The following is a 19,853-nucleotide window of genomic DNA, read 5'->3' as shown; positions in this document are numbered from 1 at the left end:
TCAGTAGCGTATACTACAGTATTTTAACTTCAGAGTTCAGAAATGCGTTTCACGAGTGGAATTTTTATATAGAGCATTTTTATGGAAGTTACAACAATCGTGAGAAATTTTAAAAATGAATCATAACCTATATGCATGGATGAAAATGTATGTCGATACCACGAGAAGCACACTATGACTGACAGCCATATCAACCGTTAGCATTCAAGTTGTGGATGTGTGTTGTCCAATAGATAGCTCTGAAGGCGGGGCTTAAGAGTACTGTCTGGGCCTCCGCCTGTCACCACCGAGCGGATTGTTTGCTGTCAAAATGGAGTTCTTACTCGGAAATCCCTACAGCACTCCCGTGGGCCAATGCATTGGTACGTCCTCTTTTTAAAAAAATGCATTTGCTATGCAATGAAATTTACTGGCTAATAGGCAGACTAACATTTTGGTGAGTGGCGCCAAGAAAAAGCGAGCTAGCATCCTTGTGGCAAACGTCATCTAATTGGAATGAGCTTCCAGACGTTTTTTTTTTCCCTACTAAACTCCCAACTTACTCCGTTGTAACTACATTCAGTAAAATTACTTCATTTACGACAATAGCCTACTCACGTGTGTATTTTGGTCCCTTAAAGTGTGTGTGGTTTTTTAGTTTTTAATTTAAAGGTTTAGTTATGAAAAGTTTGCTGTAGGTATGTGGCAAACAGGTCCGTTTTATGAGTTTATGTCCATTGGAATGAATAATTAAGATATATAAGCCAGCTAATAGGATTCAGTACTTGACGTGCTTTAGGTTGCAGTGTTGCAGAATGCACAACGTTGTGATGAGGCGTGTCCTTTTGTGATTGCCCAGTAGAGATGTGAGAGGAGGCTCAGTTGTACTGTACATTTTATTTATACGACGTGTGTCAGAAAAGATTCAGAGCTACAGGTAAATGTCCAATCCAAACTATGAATTTCCTCTTCCATAATGGCAAGATGACTACCCTGTACGTCTGTGACGTTTGCTTCGTTCAGTGCGTGAGAAGAAGTGACTTTCCTGGCCACCTTCATGTCAAGGAGATGTTTGACATCAAAATGCCCTTCATAGCAAAGAAGAATCTCGCAGAGTGCATGAAGTTCTGACAGAGAAGGCTGGGCATGCATTAAGACTCCAGTGGGATTACTTCCAAAGAGAAAACTTGTAGTTTGGATTTGAAATGTGTCCATGTGACACCAGTCCTGGAAGCTTTCTGACAAACTCATGCAGTTATTCTCATAGGGAAGACTCACAAAGTGCCTGGAATAAAAAATATTACAGAATCCAACATTAACCAATAGAAACAGCTCTAAGAATGGTGCCATTCAATTCATATGCCACTGAAACCTACAACCACAGTAATAAAAATGAAATGAATACTGTACCTCATTGACTCAATACAAACAGAGCATTGTTATCTTTGCAAAGGCACAGTTGTGCAAGTGTACCTAGTGTTATGCCCTATAACCTACCCACATCCATTTGCTGTGGTTGCACCTGACTCAATTTCTGTAGTTTGCAAGTTTCTCTGAGACATGTTATGTTATCCCACATCAGGTTTCAGCCTCAAAACCCTGACTTGCTGTTATCGCATTTCCTTGAGGTGCGAGATTTTTTTTTTCTCAAGCGGAGGATGGATGTCGTGAATCTAATTCAGTTTCAAAAACCAACATAAACCAACAAACTCGCTTTGATGGAGCTAATAAGGAAATTGGAAATGTGTGACAGGCTGACAGCAAGGGCGAGGTCTTGATTTTTGTTTTTTGCTTATTAATACAGTACTGGGAAATCATGACAGTCTGTTATCTAGAGCATTGCCACTCAGCCTCTGCTGTCAAGTAAATGTACGTTACATCTAAAATTTTATAGTAAAGACAATTACTTTACAATAAATTTTTCTTCATTCTTTTTATCCAACTTTACATTAACTCATAATTTCCCATATCTATAGATGAAGGTCCCTAGAAATTATTTATTGTTGACTTTTAACACTCAGATAAATCTTTTTGTTTTTGTTAGCTTGCTTGCCACAAAGACAAGTTGGAAGTGTGACAACAGCAAGGAGAAAAGTGGTGATGGGACTGACAATGTGAAATGTGGAGGGTGGTAATAGAGAGAGACAGCAGCCTAGTTGGCACTGCAAGGCACTGCCTACCTCATAATCATCTGACTCCACTGATGGGGTCTCAGTTCACAGGACTGGGATGGGAGGAGTGGGGAAACGTTGTCACCACTCTGTGGGTATTTAACCCTCTGATGACGGTGGTGAATTGTTTTAAACTCGGTTCCTGACGCAGCCCAGTGCCTGGGCATGAAAGTTGGCTCAAAGTCTCTGAGTTTCAAGCAACGCAGATCCTCTGTCCAAACCTCAAAATCATCTAATCCTCCATTTAAGTCCACTTTTCGTCTTGCACTTATCCGCATTAAGTTTGCCGTTGCGTGTTGATTTGCTGACACAACAGTTTTGCTGAGAGTGTGCCAAATGACGCTTTAAGTCTGTCTGTTTTAAGTCAACCTCTAAGTTTCACTGGATGAAAAGCGACATCATTACACAATATTTTTGGTTATTTTATTTAGAGGTGTCAAAATGAATCGGCAAGTGATCGATAATGTCGCCTTATTGCACTGTAGTATTATTGCACTACTCTGATAACTGATGTACATAGTCAACCAAGGAATCCATGATCATTCCCTTGTAAAGAAAATTCCCAGTGTAAATATTCTGCTTTCAAATGCAAATATTCTCTTGGGTAAATCTTTGTGTCCATACATATTCTAATTATTATTTTTTTTTTTTTAAATTTTTTAATTATTTTTAATTATTTTTATATGTGTATACTGGAGTGCCATATCCAATTTCATTGTTACACAATGTTTATGTTTACCATTGTAAACAATGATAATAAAGGTCATTCTATTCTATTCTATTCTATTCTTTTCTAATAAAATCAGCAACTATTTCAGTAATTGTTTGGAAGAGCCACATTGAAATTGTCCAAATCGTTTGATTTCAGCCTCTCAACATTTATTATTCTCTGATTTCTGTAGATCTTCATTTTTTCACTGCAAAGTTCTCAGTCTTTCCCCGTTTTCAGCAATTACCTTCAAACATGTCAATTCAATCTCTGAGCTCACGTCACAGGTGTTTAAAGCATTTTTTGTTTCTTTGTATATTCAATTCAAACGAGTTTAAAAAAAACAAAACAAAACATTTCTGTTTCTTCTTCCAGAGAGGGCCACTGATGGAGGGCTCCAGAATGAAGACTGGGCCCTCAACATGGAGATCTGTGACATCATAAACGAGACTGATGAGGGGTGAGTTCGCGAAATGAGCCAGCACAGGGTTTGCTATTCACAGTGTAGGATTGGTGGAAAGAATTCTGCTTCTCACATTGGTGGTGCCCACGTCAGTTTGTCACGGAGCTCTCTTTGTTTTACTGGCCTACTGCAGCAATAGTTCACGGCCGCCACAAAAAGCCTTTTGTTAGCTTTGGAGGTGTCACTGAATGCACTCACTTCTCTATTTTACTTCTCGTATGAACGCCCGTATGTGGGAATTAATTAACTGAGATCATCACTTCCTCAGTTAGATAATCAGGATGATGAATCTCAGCAAGAATGTTTAAAATGCTTCCTTGTCATCACCCCCACCCCCACCCCCAATCTTTTCACATTCCTAATGCCTACACGCCAGGGTAATACTTTGGGATTTGTCTTTATAGTTTCTTTTTTTATTTATTTTGTTTTGTGTTTTTATTTTTAAAATTCAATTGGTTTAAATATTTTATTTTTTTTTTTTTTTGGGGGGGGGGGGGGTTGTTTCTTTGTTACTTTTATTAGGTTTTTTTTTTAATGCTTCATTTTGGTTTAGTTTTATTAGTTTAGTATTAGTTTTAGTTTGTTTTTTTTTGTTTTTGTTTTTTTAATATATCGTGGGTATTTGTTGAGTGCAAGATTAAACAATGACCAAAAGGTCGCTAAATATTATGCAATAACGCAAACTACAATTGCCAAATGACTGTTCAGCCGTCTTCTTTTGTACAGCCGTACGTAATACTGAAAGTTCATGTATGAAATTACTTGACAAAGATGAAAACAAAGGACATTTTTGCTATAGTTTTATAAACATAAACTGTATTTCCATTTTTTTAAGCACTCATTTTTAGTTTATTTCGGGGGGGGTTTAAATCAAAGTTAGTTTTAGTTGTTTTTGTTTTTGTTTTTTTTAACAATCCTTACCTTATCTAAATATTATATATTAATATAATATATATGAATATATTGTATATTTCCAAATATACCACCACTTAAACACTGATGTTCAGATGATTCTGTAGAGCAAATGATCATGCATAATAATGAAACGTGTAGCTTCATGAGATTGATAGCGCATGAAGTCTCATCTGCAGTGGACAAAGGCTAAGCGAGCGCCAAGTTGGACCCTTCATGCATTGACAGCGGTGACATCGCCGTAGGAGAAAAGCAAGAGAAGCAGATGGTGTGCTGGCTTCACTCCGTCACACTGGCACACATCCCCCGACTGGCAAATGGTCATCTGTTATCGTGTCATGAAAAATAATTTGTTCCCGACACGGTCTACATAGAAAAAAATGATACTCCAATTTTCAAAAAAAATACTCCAATTTGTTACATCTTACTGTATTAATTTGTGTCTGATTATGTTGAAGAGAAAGGGGCTATAAATTATTTTTGTCAATGTGAACTGAACAGGTTTGAAACCACCATTTCCACTGAAATGACAGTCATTTCATTTTTTCCCCCAGTATGAGTGTCAATGTCTCACCTCTCTTTTCAAGTTTTTTTTTAATGTGTTTCTTTCCCCTAAGGCCGAAAGATGCCATGCGAGCGTTAAAGAAACGACTCAGTGGCAACAAGAATTACCGAGAAGTCATGCTGGCGCTAACGGTGAAGCACATCACCACAGACTTTTCGACTCCAAGGATTTTGCACGTTATTTCACTGATCTTCTATAACTCGGTAGGTAATGGAGACGTGTGTGAAGAACTGTGGCCACAGGTTTCACGTTCAGGTGGCCAACAGAGATTTCATTGATGGCGTTTTGGTGAAAATAATCTCCCCCAAAGCCAATCCGCCAACCATCGTGCAAGACAAAGTGCTGTCGCTCATACAGGTATAGTCTGCATTTGTATTATTGTCAAAAACCACACTATTTTAAAGGGTAGATGCATAGATTATGGTGTTAAATCTCAAAGACAATTCAACAAGTAAAATTGAACAATAATCATTATTTTTGTAATTCTTTAGAGCGATTTAATAAAATTTTACAGATTTGTTTAATTAATTAAATATAAAACCAACAGTAAATGAATGGCTGTCGTCAAAGCAGTGTTCCCCATATTGTTCGCCTTTTTACCGCGTTTTGAGTTAGAAAATGGCCACCAAAATAACTCAATTCCATACGAAATTACATTGTCAATGTGCCAAAAGTAATGTATAATCTTATACAGTATATACAGTATATGCCTATAGTTAATTGTGGCGGGGCTTAAAATAGCATGATATGGACCCAAAGCTTAAATGATAAAAAATTCAATTGAAAATAGTTTTTTTTTTGTACTATATTTTTTTTGTCGTGCTATGTCGAGCAAATAATTAAAGGAATAATTAATACATTTTATTGTATAAATTTAAATTACAGCTGAGCTTTAAAAAAAAATTCTAATTTAGCTTTGCTCCTAGTCATAGAAAGAAGAGAAAGAAAAAGTTTACTGTTGATTCTATAAAAGGAGAAGAAGAAGGAAACCAATTGTCCGTTCATTATATATTCATATTTCATATAGTCATATTACTATTGTTAATAAAACCCTTGCTTCACCCACAAAGTTAGAAAGTTGCGAGAAAAAAAAACTTGTAATTTTTAGCTTTATAGAATGACAAATTTGCGAGGAAAAAAAACAAACTCAGAAACTTGGGAGAAATACACGTAGCGTAGCTATGGTCTGGACGATGTGCTGGCTTTTGTCCACCAGGAGCTAACGTAAGGATTCGTTTGTGGTGAATGGAATACTCTTTATAAAATGAAAAGGCAGGATGTAGATGGATTTCTTTTTCATTTAAATTTTACTCGACATACGCAACAGCGAGAATGGCAACACTTCCTGACCCCCTATCAGCTGGCTAACACTAACCAATCAGAAGCTAGCATACTTTAGGTAACTGTAAGTGAATGACGGAGAACAGTAGAGTCGACACATCAATTTAGCTACTGGTACAAAAGAATGGCTTTTTAAAATGGTGTTCCTCATTCAGCCCATATACTGCACCATTTCCTCTCCTCTGACAATGGGGACACACTTTTTACTTAATACCACGACACAGCTTGTCCGCTCGTCTCAAATCCAAAGTGACGCAATGCTGCCATCTGCAGGGAAGTTATTGTCATTAAAGTTCCACAAACTGAGCAAGACCCTCTTCCTCATTTACCTGTTGAAAAATGTATAAAATGAACATATGTCGCAATAGTGTTTGTGAATGGTTAGATTACTGTTGATGAATATAAACATCCACGGTGGTGAATGAGTTAATGTACTGTAGATTACAGGCTATTTCCAACTGTATGATTTGTTGTACTGTATATTCTGTGATGATACTACATTTTTACTGTTGTAGAAAATGTCTTAAGGCAATCTATACTGGCACTAGCTTCATCAGATGTTGTCAAATCACCTTTTAATGAGTGAATAATCGCATGTCTCTGTGTATTAGGCCTGGGCCGATGCATTCCGGAGCAGTCCTGATCTTACGGGGGTGGTCCACATCTATGAAGAACTGAAGAGGAAGGGGCTGGAGTTCCCCATGGCAGATTTGGATGCACTGTCGCCCATCCACACACCACAGCGGGTACATTTGGAAGTACGCATACATAACATGCATACACATTGATTATTATCTCATGTTTCTCCTCTCAGGGAACACCAGAGGTGGACCCAGCCATGATCAAGTACCTCGCACCTGCAACCACTGCTGCATCTCCAAAACCTGCAACAAACTCACCTGCAACACAGGTCTCTCCACATGGCCCCATCACCGCAACTCCCCAACAGGTGATATGCAGTCAGACTCACGAGACCACTCACTGCTTCTTTTCACAGATTTATGTTTAAAACTCAATTTTGACTGTCTTTGCCTACAGGTGGCACGGTTACGTAGTGAGTTGGACATTGTGAGAGGCAACATTAAAGTCTTGTCAGAGATGCTCACAGAGATGGTCCCCGGCCAGGAAGATAAATCCGACCTAGAGCTGCTCCAGGTTTGATGGAGGATTTATATTACAATATACATAACTTTGTACATAACACTAGTTTGCATTTGTGGTCCAATTTAAAGCAACACATGCCTCAACGTTGCTTTTCCTTCATTCTATGAGGCAGTGTGTATGAACATATACACTAGATCAGGGGTGTCAAACTCACGCTAGCTTAGGGGCCGCATGGAGGAAAATTTATTATCAAGTGGGCCGCATCGGAAAAATAACGGTATATAACTTAAAAACAATTGCTGTCATTTATACGCAGATTTTCGTAGACCAGACCTAAATTACGGAGCTCAATTGTAATCATATTTTTCCGAAAAATAACACAAATGCAAATAGAACACAGCAACACTTTGCCGGTATACATTCTGGACGTGTGAAATCGACCTGTTTTGCATATATATTGTTCCCAGAATGCACTGCATGGCGCAGTTAATGATGTTATAAGGACGTTTATCCTTGTCATATCTATTTATGTTACCAGTAATTGAATTTGTGTCGTATTTAACACATTTATGTTGGTGTATGATTACCAAAAAAAATTAATAATAATTAAACAAACTGTAGTTAAAGTTGTGTGTAAAATAATGACATCCCGGACGACGATTCCCTGGACAAGTTGCATTGGTCATCTGAGGACTGCTTGTGAAATTACAAAGTTATATGTTTTGATTGTGGCTGGCTGATTAATTAGTCGGACATTACAATTTTTTTTTTTATTTATTATTATTTTTTTTTTACTTAACAAAATTATCTCGCGGGCCGGATTAAACCCATTTGCGGGCCTGATCCGGCCCGCGGGCCGTATGTTTGACACCCCTGCACTAGATCAATGTCGTCTGATTCCCTGCGCAAAGGATTAAGTTGATTAAGTATCAAAATAATGACATTCCCTGTATGCTGACACATTGGATATTTTCATCTAAACACAGCACTGTTCAGTTTGGACTTGTTTCCTGGTCTATTGTGCTTTAAAAATGTCGTATGGCATCGTCAAGTATTGCCATAATTGAGATGACGCGTCTAATCATCTCAGGTTTCATATTCTTCCTCCAAGAAAGGGGAAAAAAAATTGTACAATCGGTCGATTTCGGTGCCATATATACGAAAACCGCGAGTGATTGTCCCCCAAATTTATGAGTACATGTGCACATGTATTAGTCATAGTCTGAAAATGGTAGTGAAACTTGCAATGTTTTTTTTATTCTACTCGCATCGTAACATTGGCTCCCATCGCTCCCTTTTAGACAAAAAACATGACGTCACTTTATGTCCCAAAAACACGACTGATGTAAGCAGCACGTTAACAAATAACTCACAGGCACTTGAGTCACTTAAAGTAGTTGTAATAATCTTCTTGTTTGTGTCTTTATGATTGTATTATACTGTAACCCGGTGGACAGGTCACCCACATCCACAGGCGTTGCAATAAATGCATCATGTCCACATGCTGATTAATTATTTGCATTATATTTAAGTATGTTACTGTAACTTTCATAAACTTTGGCTGGTACAATTATTAACATTTCCATTCATTTCTATGGGGAACGACAATTTTCAGATACAAGTGCTTTAAATTCTGGACCAAATTAAACTCTTATCTCAAGGCACATCTATGATGACTAAATTCATGAACAGAATTTTCTTGGTTTCAATGTGTGTGTGTTTTTTTTTCTTATTGCTTAATTATGTCCCAACATATCCAATGCTGGGTTTAAAACGTAGTGGTAGCTTCTTTACTTATTTTGATTAATGCAAAGTATGCAAAATAAGCCTGGCATGAAGTCACATAAGCATTCATAAACAATTTAAATTCACATTTATTTAAACTTCTAGTAGACATGTTTATGAAATAACTGTAATTAGATCACAAGTATACAACATCCAAAAGCGGTAACTCTATGCTTGTATGTTGTCTATGTGTTATGGCCACCAGGGGGAGTAGTGTACTTAGGTCTTGACAAAACATTTCATTCCCAGTGACCTTATGATCATCCAGCAGTCTTCTTTTACTGATTGCAATAACTATATCCAACCTTTTATACCTCTTTGATATGCAATACATGGTACACCTTGGAACCTAAATCAGATCCACATCTTTTTATTTCATTGTTATCTATAAAACTCATTCATTTTATATCTGCTTTATCCTCTATTTGTTTTATTCAATTAAGGAGCTGCACAGGACATGCAGAGCAATGCAGCAGCGAGTCGTTGAACTGATCTCACGCATGTCAAACGAGGAAGTGACCGAGGAGCTGCTGCACGTCAACGACGACCTCAACAACATTTTCCTCCGATACGAGAGGTGCGGTCAGTCGAAAGGATCGTGTGGGGTCCAAACAATTCATTATTCATTCAATTTTTTTTTATTAATTTTTTTTTTAAATGAAAAACATGCACCCGCGACCCTTGTGAGGAATAAGCGGTCAAGAAAATGGATGGATGGATGGATGAAAAACATGCAGCGAAATCAGTTGCATACAACATTCATAGTGTGTTGTGCTGCTTCCAGGTATGAAAGGTACAGGTCGGGGAGAGGCGCTCAGAACAAAGGGGTGAGTATTGCCAGTAGCTGCTCTGAATGCGTCCATTGTTTATTTGTATGGTTAGATAAAGTCAGCTGTTTGAATGCGTAAATATTTGTAAGTTGACTGTGGGGACATAAACGCTTTCCGAGATGATCCGGCTCTAAACCAGTGTCAGAGAAAGCAACATTTGGATGTGCAATCTGCTATTGGGATGGTACATTTTACCAGTTTGTCATGTGAGAGAGGAGCGGGGCATCTCTCGCCACATCCCACGCAGTTGTTTGTGTTTGCTTTCTGTTGATCTGTGTGTGCTCTGTCTGTTTGTATTGTTGCTAGCTGACGGAGGCAAGTATGACATTGCTGCCATGTTCAGGGCCAGCCAAAGTTCCTGGGATGAACAGTGTGATAGTAAATATACAAAACCATATCTGTGCCTCGCAACATTCCCTATTTTCTGCCCACTTTACCCTCAACCCTCAGTGCGACAGTGAACCCTCCCATAGTTGTGCTTTGCTGCACTCAAAGTCACTTGTTTGTGTGTGGAATTAGTCTCGAGCTATTCACAGATAAATTCACCCACCCATTTGTGTTTTTGGAGTGCTTTCTGTAATGCTCTTAGATGCCACAAGATGGCAGCAAAGCCCTGGCTAGTGGAAAAGTGATAATTGGTGTCAGAGGTATTTTAATGTAGGGAATGAGCTAAGCTTATAGGCAGGCTTGCTCATAGCATCATTGTTGCCATCTTATAACACAAGTTGTAAATTTAGAAGATTTTGGTATACCTAACTTTTGTGCTGGCGCACCCAAGGAGAAATGTTGGTTGCACCAGTGCAAAAAGTTAGTTTAGTGTAGAGCCCTTTCTTTATTTTTATCTGAATGACTGTATTGCACTGGCCACCACTGCGTATGTGCACTTAGGTGTGTTTTTTTTCAAAATCAAATCATCTGTAAGGAATTTATTTTAATGGTTGATTTTATAAGATCAGTTTGAAATTATTTTTAAGGGGAAGTTAAAGCTGCATTCTCCTCCTCCTAGATTTTGGGTGAGGCCACAGATGACAATCTGATTGACTTGGGTCCCGGCTCTCCTGCTGTGGTCACACCCAGAGTGGCATCCAGCACGCCTCCTCACAGCACCGCAGGGGCCGCTGCCTCCCCAGCCCGTAACCCCGCTGCGGCATCCCTGTCCTCTGCGCTGGCCGGCCTTGGTAAGAAGAAAACACAGTCTGTGTGCTACAATTTGCCCATCTGTCCTGAAAGTACTTCCAGAGTGACTAATATCTACTCTGAACTGTCAATTAGGGACTAGGTTTAGCTTTTCAACCAAAATTTGAATCCACACAAGATTACGCAAATAATTACTCCCGCGTCCTAAAGGGAACCTGTCATTATCATGTTAACACTCCACATGTCAGCTGAAGATCACCATTACATATTTGACAGCTATAATGGAGATATTCAGAGTACTCCTGTGACAGGAAGGCAATATATAATTAGGTATCATGCTGTTTTGCTCTGTTGGTTTCCTTGTTTCTTTAACAAGCTCCATGGCCGCTTTTTCTCCTTCCACTGGTCCATTTCAACTGTGATCTCCCCTTGTTCCAGATGTCGGTCCTACAAGTCAACCAAGCCGCAACCAGGATGACTTTGACATGTTTGCCCAGACTCGGGGCAGCTCTCTGGCTGACCAACGTAAAAAGTATGCCTACATGCTTTTGGGCTTGGGTTTGTATTGCTAGTTGAGGAAATATTCTTTTCTTTGAATCTTTATTACGTTGTGTAAATGTAGCAGTTGTTTTGAAAAGAACCAGACAAGGAGGACATCTATGAAGATTGATTGTTAAGATGGTCAACGTATAGAAATTTCCAGAAGCAAAGGTGGTTCTTATCTGTGACATTGAAGTGTTTGTTGTGCACAGTGTCAAGTACGAAGATCCGCAGGCTCTGGGTGGTCTGGCCTCGGCTTTGGATGTTAGACAGCACAACACTGGAGGGGTGAGTCCACTCGACTGTTTTGAATGAGACAACTTTAGCGCAGATGCCGAGCGCGAGTTACACGGGTGTCACAAGCGTTGCGACCGTCTGCCACTCTGACATTCACATCTGTGTGCATTGATACAAGAGCAAAGAGTGAACTAACTCTTATTTGCACAATGAACACGTTTTTGAATGATTATATTCTGCTTGAACACATTGCAAAAGACACCATATGGACAAAAGTCTTTTCACCCCCTGTAAGTAAAGGCAGGGTGTCCTAATACTTTTGTCCATGTGTTGCATTTGCATGTTATCACTTTGCACGCAGGTCGTTCTAAAATCTCAGCCTCTATACACACTGGCACACATTAACAGTGCCAGTTATCAATCAATCATTTTTTCATTGAGAATTCCAACATCTTTTCCCCATATTTTCATCTTCCTCTCACTCCTTTATTTCAGTCTGTCATTATCCTCCTTATAGCGACACCTCTTCCATATTTGACTTGGCTGTCTGTGATACTGTGCTGCGTCCCGTAACCTGTCTTCTCTGGAGTAAGGTGTATTTCTGTTGTTGATTCAGCTGAGGGTAGAAAGGAGTGATAACCCGGCAGATCAGGAGCTGCCCATAGACAGCTGGCTTATTACCCAAGGAATGGTGAGGACTTCATCCGTAGTGTGTCCTCCTCCCGCTTGCCCCCTCGTCATCCACCATCACCACCCGCTTTCATCAGGCCTCAGTCATAATCCACCATTCTTGGTTTTTAGTCTCACACCACTCTCTCCTGGTCCACTAAAATAAAAGCCAGCAAAGTTTCCTTATCCCAACTCCATGTCTAATAGAGGTGTTATACTGCGGTGATGGGTAATATGATGATGCAAACATTAAAGATAACATTTGTCTACGGCTGCAAATTTGCCACTGCTGTTTTTAGCTGACTGAGCCATTTTCTAAATATTGCAGATGGGGTTGCAGATCTATAAACAGGATGGCTTTGTGCCATATTTTGCATGACAGAGCATCCTGTTTGGTCAGGTATTTTTATTCTGCTGTATTAATTTAAAGCCTAGATGATTATTTAAGCTTGATCATATGCCAACTTGCCAAAAACATACTTGAAAGCATTTTCTCCATATTGCCCACCACTGATTTATTTTATTGACATAGTTGCCACACTGGGAGGTTACTGACACCTTTCACCTTAATTCCCCCCCCCCCCCCCAAATGTGAAATTGTCATCATTTTAATAGATTTTTTGGGGGGTGGGCTTGGATAAAAGACGTTTAGGACATCACTTATTCAATTATTAATCATGTCTGGAACACTGAATTTGTATTCCATCGTTTTACGAAGACTATGCATCCAACTTTGTGGAAGGTTCCAGAGGTGGGAGTCACATTTGTGTAAGTCATAAGTACAGTGGTCATGAAATACAGTATATGCAATAATAATCACACAAGTGTTCCCTCGTTTTCCACTGGGGTTAGGTTCCAAAAAATGCTCACAATAAATGAAATCCGCCAAGTAGCTAGCTTTATGTTTTACATTTGCTATAAATGTTTTAAGGTTCTAAAACCCCTCACCACACAGTTTATACATTTTTCTCAACAAGGCATTTACTTTTCTCACATTTCTCTCTTGTTTAAACATTCTCAATGTTCAAACCTTCATTAATTTTCTATAATAGTTACATTACTGTAAAAAAAACCAAACAAACAAAAAAAACATGCAGAATTGCACTAAAAAAATCCGCAATACACCGAAACTGCGAAAAGTGAACCGCATTATAGCGAGTGAACACTGTATACACAATATACACAACCTGAGAAGGGGATTTACAAAAATGTAGATTCAGTAATATAGGGATGTGGCTGTGTTCAGAATTAACTAATAACATCCAAACTTAAAAAAAAAAAAAACGTCAGGAAAAGCCTACTAGAACATCTGAACTTTATTTGGGGTTAATCAGAGGCCATTTAAATTGTGGCAAGATGAATTAATTTAACTTGAGTTTTCTTTGTTAATTCTAAACACAGCCACATCCCCAGTTATGAAAGTGTGCACACTTTTACAACCACATTATTTCAGTTGTTTAGTTTCGCTTCCCATCTTAAAAACATTTTTCCCCCCCTCATCGGATTATATAGGTGTGGGTCACATTAATAGTGGATTTTTATTTATTTATTTATGTATGTATTAATTTATTTCTAAAAACATTTTCCCCAATTAGATTGTATAGGTTGTATGTCACATTAATAGTGGATTTTATCTATTAATTGACTATTATTATCATAAAAGCCTTGCATTTGAATAGGGGTGTGTTGATTTTATACATCCACTGTAAGTCTCAAGTCTGAACCTTTTTAAGTTTTGACAAGTCAAGTTGAATATGATCCTGCTCAGTCACAACTACTTTGCACATTAGCGACAATTTTCACTTCTTCTCGGTGTAATTGTCAGGTGTCTAATTACTTTTGTCCAGATAATGTAACGTTATTCCCAAATAAACCTTGTTCACCACGCAGTATATAGTATCACTTATTGCAACATGTCCACATAGCTGTGAGTATTGGGCTGTAGATAAACAAGACCTAAAGCCGCCACACGTCCCAGTCGAAGCTGACATTGACCAGTCAACTAAACACATGTAAACACTGTAGCTGCCATGTATTTCATAGTGGCAAAGAAATTGGTGTTATCTTTGTAAATGTTGGAATAAGAACCTTTTGAGCCCTCCTAGTCAGGTTTCTCTCATCACTACAGCTTGATTCTTTGTTACTTGTCAATGATGCTCACTTGCTACCTCTCTTCTCCACTCTAATCTCCCAAAAAAGAAAAAAAAAACTCTTCCTTGTGTTTAATAACAAGTAATGGCCAGCATCTTCAAACATTTTATGGAGTAGCTCGAGCCGTCCTCGGATAAAAGTCACTCTAAATATTTGTTGCCTGTCACCCACACGACATCTTCAATGTCACTTACATCACAGTCCGTCACGTGCTCCAGGTGTGTGTGATTGCCTGTCGACTGTCCTCGAGCTTTTCTCCTCCAATCCATCTCTTAATCAGGTTGAAGTGATTTGCTAATTCCCTAATGATGCGGAATAATGAACGCTGCTGCGTGACATTAGGCGGCAGCTGTTAGGCCGTGTCAGCACCACGGAGCTAATGAGAAAACACAACCTGGGAACTCCCTGTTCTTGAGGTCAGCATCTCCCTAGCAGATTGTTGCACAACAACATCACGGATTTGAGAGTTGCTTGGCCTTTGCTTTTTTCTTTTTCTTTTTGATGCCATTTAATTTATTTTCTCCCTGTCTGAGCCATTAGTGATTCCTCCTCTTTTTATTTGTGTTGTGATATTTGTTTCCGTTGTGTGATGTGGTTGTCTTTTGTGTTGTGTGGCTTTTTTTTTTTTTTTTTTTTTTTTTTTTTTTTGGTGCTGCTCCCTGGTTTGCTCCGTAGATCCCTGTATCGCAGTCCTCTGTCATGGATGACATAGAGGAGTGGCTCTGTGCTGACGTGGTGAGATTTGATTTACCTTGATTTCACATCTGTTCGTTTCTTCTTTTTTTCCCCAACCCATCCATCCCACAAAACATTAGTTTCTTCTAACGTGACATTCCTTTTTATTCTCATTTAATCTTACTTGATTTCACCAATGACTGACATCACAGATGAGCGTGAGGCTAAACTTACCCGCAAACTTCATTAGGTACGCATGCACAATGTACTGGAAGTCCATTTTGTCTAATAATGTTCAATTTTGAGACTGTCCAAGAGTTATTAATTTAATGTTTATAATTTGTGGTTGTACAAGTAGTTTCTAGTGGCTTAAACCTGCCCTGCTTTGAATAATATTTTGCCTCTCTCAAGTTACAAAATAAACTATCTCACTACAAAATGCATGTGTACCTAATAAAGTGTTATTGTAAAAGCAGTATTAAAATGACTTTGTTCATGGTGGGTTTGTTTCAGTGGACTAAAAAACACATTTTATTCAGATCTATGTCATATGAGGCCTTTTTGACATACATAAGAAGTGGGTTAATTACCTATTATTGTGATTATTTTGTGGTTATTTTTCCAAACACAAGTACCCCAGTACCTCAATAACATCAAATAGTGAAGAAGAGGCCTTTATTAATTACATAATCAATGTTGTATGATCCTTACTTGAGGTAAGGTGTAGGGATGCAATGATTAACTGAACACTCATATGAATCTTTTTTTTTTTTTTTTTTTCCATGCAGACTTACTGTAGTTTATCGTGATGCCTAGGCAAGCACTCAACAGCCAGTTAACAGCCATACAACTCTAGACTGTCATTTGCTTACTGACACCCACGTCACTCACCATTTTATAGCTGCATACACTCAGTCATAAATACAGTACTCCATTAGAATGTGAGGAAGGTGAGCCCAAGTGGACAAAAATTAGATCGAGACCGTCCTCACATGCAGATATTTGTGTTTAATTAATTGTACAAAATTTTATTTTTGTATGATTAATCGATTCTAAAAACATTCCATAGCTTTAGACCAATTGATGCATTTATTGGTTCAGGTGGAAGACATACTCATTGATTCCTTGTGGCAATTCACTGAAGGCTTTTATTTAAGAAAATAAATAACCACTTTTTTCATTTCTAGAAAGGCGATCCTCCGGATGAAGGTGTAACCAGTGAAGGTACATCAAAGCATTTGGCTTTATTCATTAGTTAAATTTCCTTCTAAAAATAAATCTATGTTTTGCATGGATGCGCTTTAAAGACTCCTTGTGTTTCCCTCAGAGTTTGATAAGTTCCTGGAGGAGCGAGCGAAGGCATCAGATACATCACCACCCGGGGATAACCCCGCTCATCCGGCCCGCGCTCCCGTCGGCTCGCACAAGAAAGCCGAACGGACGGAAGACGCCCTCTTTGCCTTGTAGACTCGCATCCGAGCATCTCAATCGCACCCTTGGGGCTGTCTGAAGGTCGGCACTTTGAATGATTCCCCCTGAAAATGGTCCTCCAGCCCCATTTCATCCTCTTGCCTCTTGCTACAGTGTTGCTCGAACTTACACAGATGGGCCGGTTGTGTAATAGACCATTTGTGGATGTATTTGATCCATCAATGTGGGATGTAGTGACGCCTTATTTCACATTTGTAATGCTCCACCAAAGGCTAACTTTCTAGAAGGGGGTTAAAACATATAAGGTTGGTTGATGTGAACAAACATCACCACTCAAGTGGTAATATCATGGGCTAATTGCTAATGTATGCATTTATTTTTTTAATGGTTTGCTCCGTACTATGCACAAGTGCTGTGCTTATGGTCATGTTTTCATCCCTCCCCATAACTATTTCCAGTAACAGTTAAGTGGAGTGTAAATCCTGCTAACAAATCTTCATTGAGCTGATACAAAAGGCAAGTGTTCATATTAAAGTATTGTAATTCTTTAAGGGGTTTGTTGGACCCGAGAGCGAAAACTAATGTAACTTGCAACTTTGGCTGTTTGTAATACAAGAATAAGCACATTGTGTAGTCATCAACCCTATAACCAAAGGGAATTAAAAACAACCCAAATACAGTAGTGCCTGAGGCTGGAGATATGAGTGACCCATCTCAGGAGTTGTTCCAGATACAATTATACATACAGTTATGAGAAGTGAACTCAACTCAACTTTGCCTTCCGCTAGCCTAATACAAACAAAATGCAAAATGACATCAACGGGCTAACAATAGTTGCTCTGTTATAACTGGATATTTGAAACCAAATGATGCATCAACACATGTACCGGTAGACAGGAAAAGAAAAAAATACTAATGATATCACAGGAACTGCTGAGTGACTTTGTGTAGTTGCGAAAGTCTTCTTCGTTTGTCTTCACGACGGTCTATTCTCAAGTTCCCCTGGTGGCCACGTCATGCACACAATGGAGATTTACAATGAATTAATCATGGTGCACAAACGGTTTAATTCATTTAATTACATGAAAGCTACTGAACACAGAAAGTACAATTTCGAATCACAACTGCCACCTGTTGATGAGAAATGAAACTGCACACACCCTTCTTCATGTACACAATGAAAGAGGGCGGGAATTTCAAACCCGAATCCAGTCTGAAAACTATTGGGTAGAAGTTTGCAGGACATTGTGAACAGCTGAAGTGTTAATCTAATAATTAGAAGATGTTTCAGTCATAAACGGTCAAATAAAAAGATACATTAAAAAAAAGATGTTTTTCACCAAATTGTTACAGAGAGCAGGTTTAAGCTTTATCAAGTAAATATTAACGAGTACTATTGTTCTTATAAAACACATTATAAAATTTGTTGGTTTTTTGGGGGGAGGTTGGAACAGGTTAATGACATTTCCGTTCATTCCAAAGGGCAAAGATGATTCGAAATACAAATGTTTTGCATTACGAACACACAAAGAATTAAACTCGTATCTCAAGGCACCATTCTTTTGAAATGTATCTGTTGCGCAAATCTAAATAGGAAGTTTACATAATTTCCCCACTAAGCAGTTTTTGTTCAGAACTATATTTAGTATCTGGAATGATTCCAAACTGACAATTTCATTAATTTCCTGTCAGTAATTAGGCTCAGTGTATGTGGATCATCAAGATTTAATTGTACTCATTCAAAAATAGTTCACCTGCAGCATGTTAACGCATCCACACTTTGAAGCAAAAAAAAACAAACCTAATCTCTTTGTTGTTCTGCGCGTTTATAAGATGGTTCATATTTTTCTAGGAAAGTGAAATATTCTTTTGAATGACTTCATTTTGCACATAACTTTTTTATAAACTTAATTTTTGACCAGAATAGAAATGTGGACGAGAAATTATGTGTTTAAACAGCCAGGACTGCGTCAAACTATTAGGACAATAAATATAAACTAATGGTATTATTAAGGATATATCATTGGCTACTTATTTTATTCATCGTGCGATGCAGAAGGGCCATGTATGTATTATTTCTTCCCCTGATAGTGTATATATGTTTTAACAGTTTTTGAGAAACTATATATTTTTACCATTCATCATTTTGATGTCAAAACAATTGCAATTGTAGTTTTTGTTATTTTGTTTCACTCCAATCATTCATCTGCTCTTCTAAAGTATGTCTTTGGTATTTCCAAGATGCCAAAACTCAATCCTGTCTTAATTTCCAGCACTTTTAACCTCCTACTTGTAATTTTGCTCTGCTCTGTTGATTTTTGTTTTTCTTTTTTTCAGCTTAAGACCAAAACCCTTGTTAATCAGATGAAGTATTATTGTCTGGATTGTCCACTGGATTTGTTAACAAACTTTAGACGCATTGAAAAATACATTTGCCTACATAATATGCATAAATACCTAGTATTAGGTTTATGTTAATTGAGTGGTAATTTAGGAGATTTAACAATCAAGCATTGCATAAACAGCACACATACTAAACAAATATGTCCTGTGATCATCTGAAAGGGCCTTAATGTTGCGTTTATGGATTTCTGGACCTTGTAACAAAGTGATTAACTGGAGTTGTGTTGATTGCAGCATGGACTCTTCCAAATTCAGGTTCTGTTATTAATCAATATGCCACTACTATACACGTTTTGCGTTTGTGGACGTTCCATGTCTGTTTGGGCCCTTCCATCGCTGACTTGTCGGGTATCTGTGTGACTTTATGCACGTATGTAACTGCCCAATAAAACACGCGAGACTGCTACCTCACACGGTTTTTGCCTATTTGTGCATGATGTCACTCGCATTGGCTGCATGCCAAAGTTTGTAAACAAAAAGTCATCTGCCTGGTTTGTATGCTAGTCAGAGCCATGAGCAATACAAATACGCTGTTTGTTTTCACCGAAATAGCAGAAATGTTTGGAATTGTCAATTTGAAAATTTTTTGATTCATTGTTAGATTCAGATTCAGAATATTTATTGCCATTGTCACAAAGGAACAATGAAACTTTGTTTGGAACGTCCATACAGCAGAGTTGGTAAAGAGGCAAAGGGGTCAGTCATGTTGGTCTCAAGATAAAGCCAATTGTAATTGAACCAGGAAATGCTT

General features: G+C 38.3%; 1 protein-coding gene across 10 annotated transcripts; it reads left to right on the top strand.

Annotated features, from left to right (window-relative positions):
* The first annotated feature begins 246 nt into the window (after positions 1-246).
* On the top strand, positions 247-19,513 carry tom1l2a (target of myb1 like 2 membrane trafficking protein a). Of its 10 annotated transcripts, none has more exons than XM_077532555.1 (17): positions 247-362; positions 3,235-3,319; positions 4,852-4,930; positions 5,007-5,156; positions 6,752-6,886; positions 6,955-7,089; positions 7,179-7,295; positions 9,473-9,606; positions 9,814-9,856; positions 10,166-10,237; positions 10,866-11,037; positions 11,435-11,528; positions 11,749-11,824; positions 12,390-12,464; positions 15,269-15,328; positions 16,456-16,492; positions 16,596-19,513. In XM_077532555.1, the coding sequence occupies exons 1-17, from the start codon at positions 311-313 to the stop codon at positions 16,733-16,735; spliced, it is 1,656 nt and encodes a 551-aa protein (XP_077388681.1). In that variant the 5' UTR covers positions 247-310; the 3' UTR covers positions 16,736-19,513. The 10 variants fall into 10 exon arrangements, with proteins under 10 accessions (XP_077388681.1, XP_077388727.1, XP_077388692.1 ...); XM_077532601.1 differs by having other exon boundaries at positions 16,460-16,492; positions 16,596-16,743; XM_077532566.1 differs by lacking the exon at positions 10,166-10,237.
* Positions 19,514-19,853: the final 340 nt, after the last annotated feature.

Source organism: Festucalex cinctus, chromosome 1 (assembly GCF_051991245.1).
Source record: "Festucalex cinctus isolate MCC-2025b chromosome 1, RoL_Fcin_1.0, whole genome shotgun sequence".
NCBI classification, from domain to species: Eukaryota; Metazoa; Chordata; class Actinopteri; order Syngnathiformes; family Syngnathidae; genus Festucalex; species Festucalex cinctus.
The sequence above is the reverse complement of the archived record's forward strand: the minus strand, read 5'-3'. Positions and strand labels throughout refer to the sequence as shown.

Coding starts and splice junctions, on each gene's coding strand:
- tom1l2a (XM_077532555.1), top strand. CDS start 311: ATGGAGTTCTTACTCGGAAATCCCTACAGCACTCCCGTGGGCCAATGC. Junction 6,887..6,954: donor CCATCCACACACCACAGCGG/GTACATTTGGAA, acceptor TTCTCCTCTCAG/GGAACACCAGAGGTGGACCC. Junction 10,238..10,865: donor CTGGGATGAACAGTGTGATA/GTAAATATACAA, acceptor TCCTCCTCCTAG/ATTTTGGGTGAGGCCACAGA.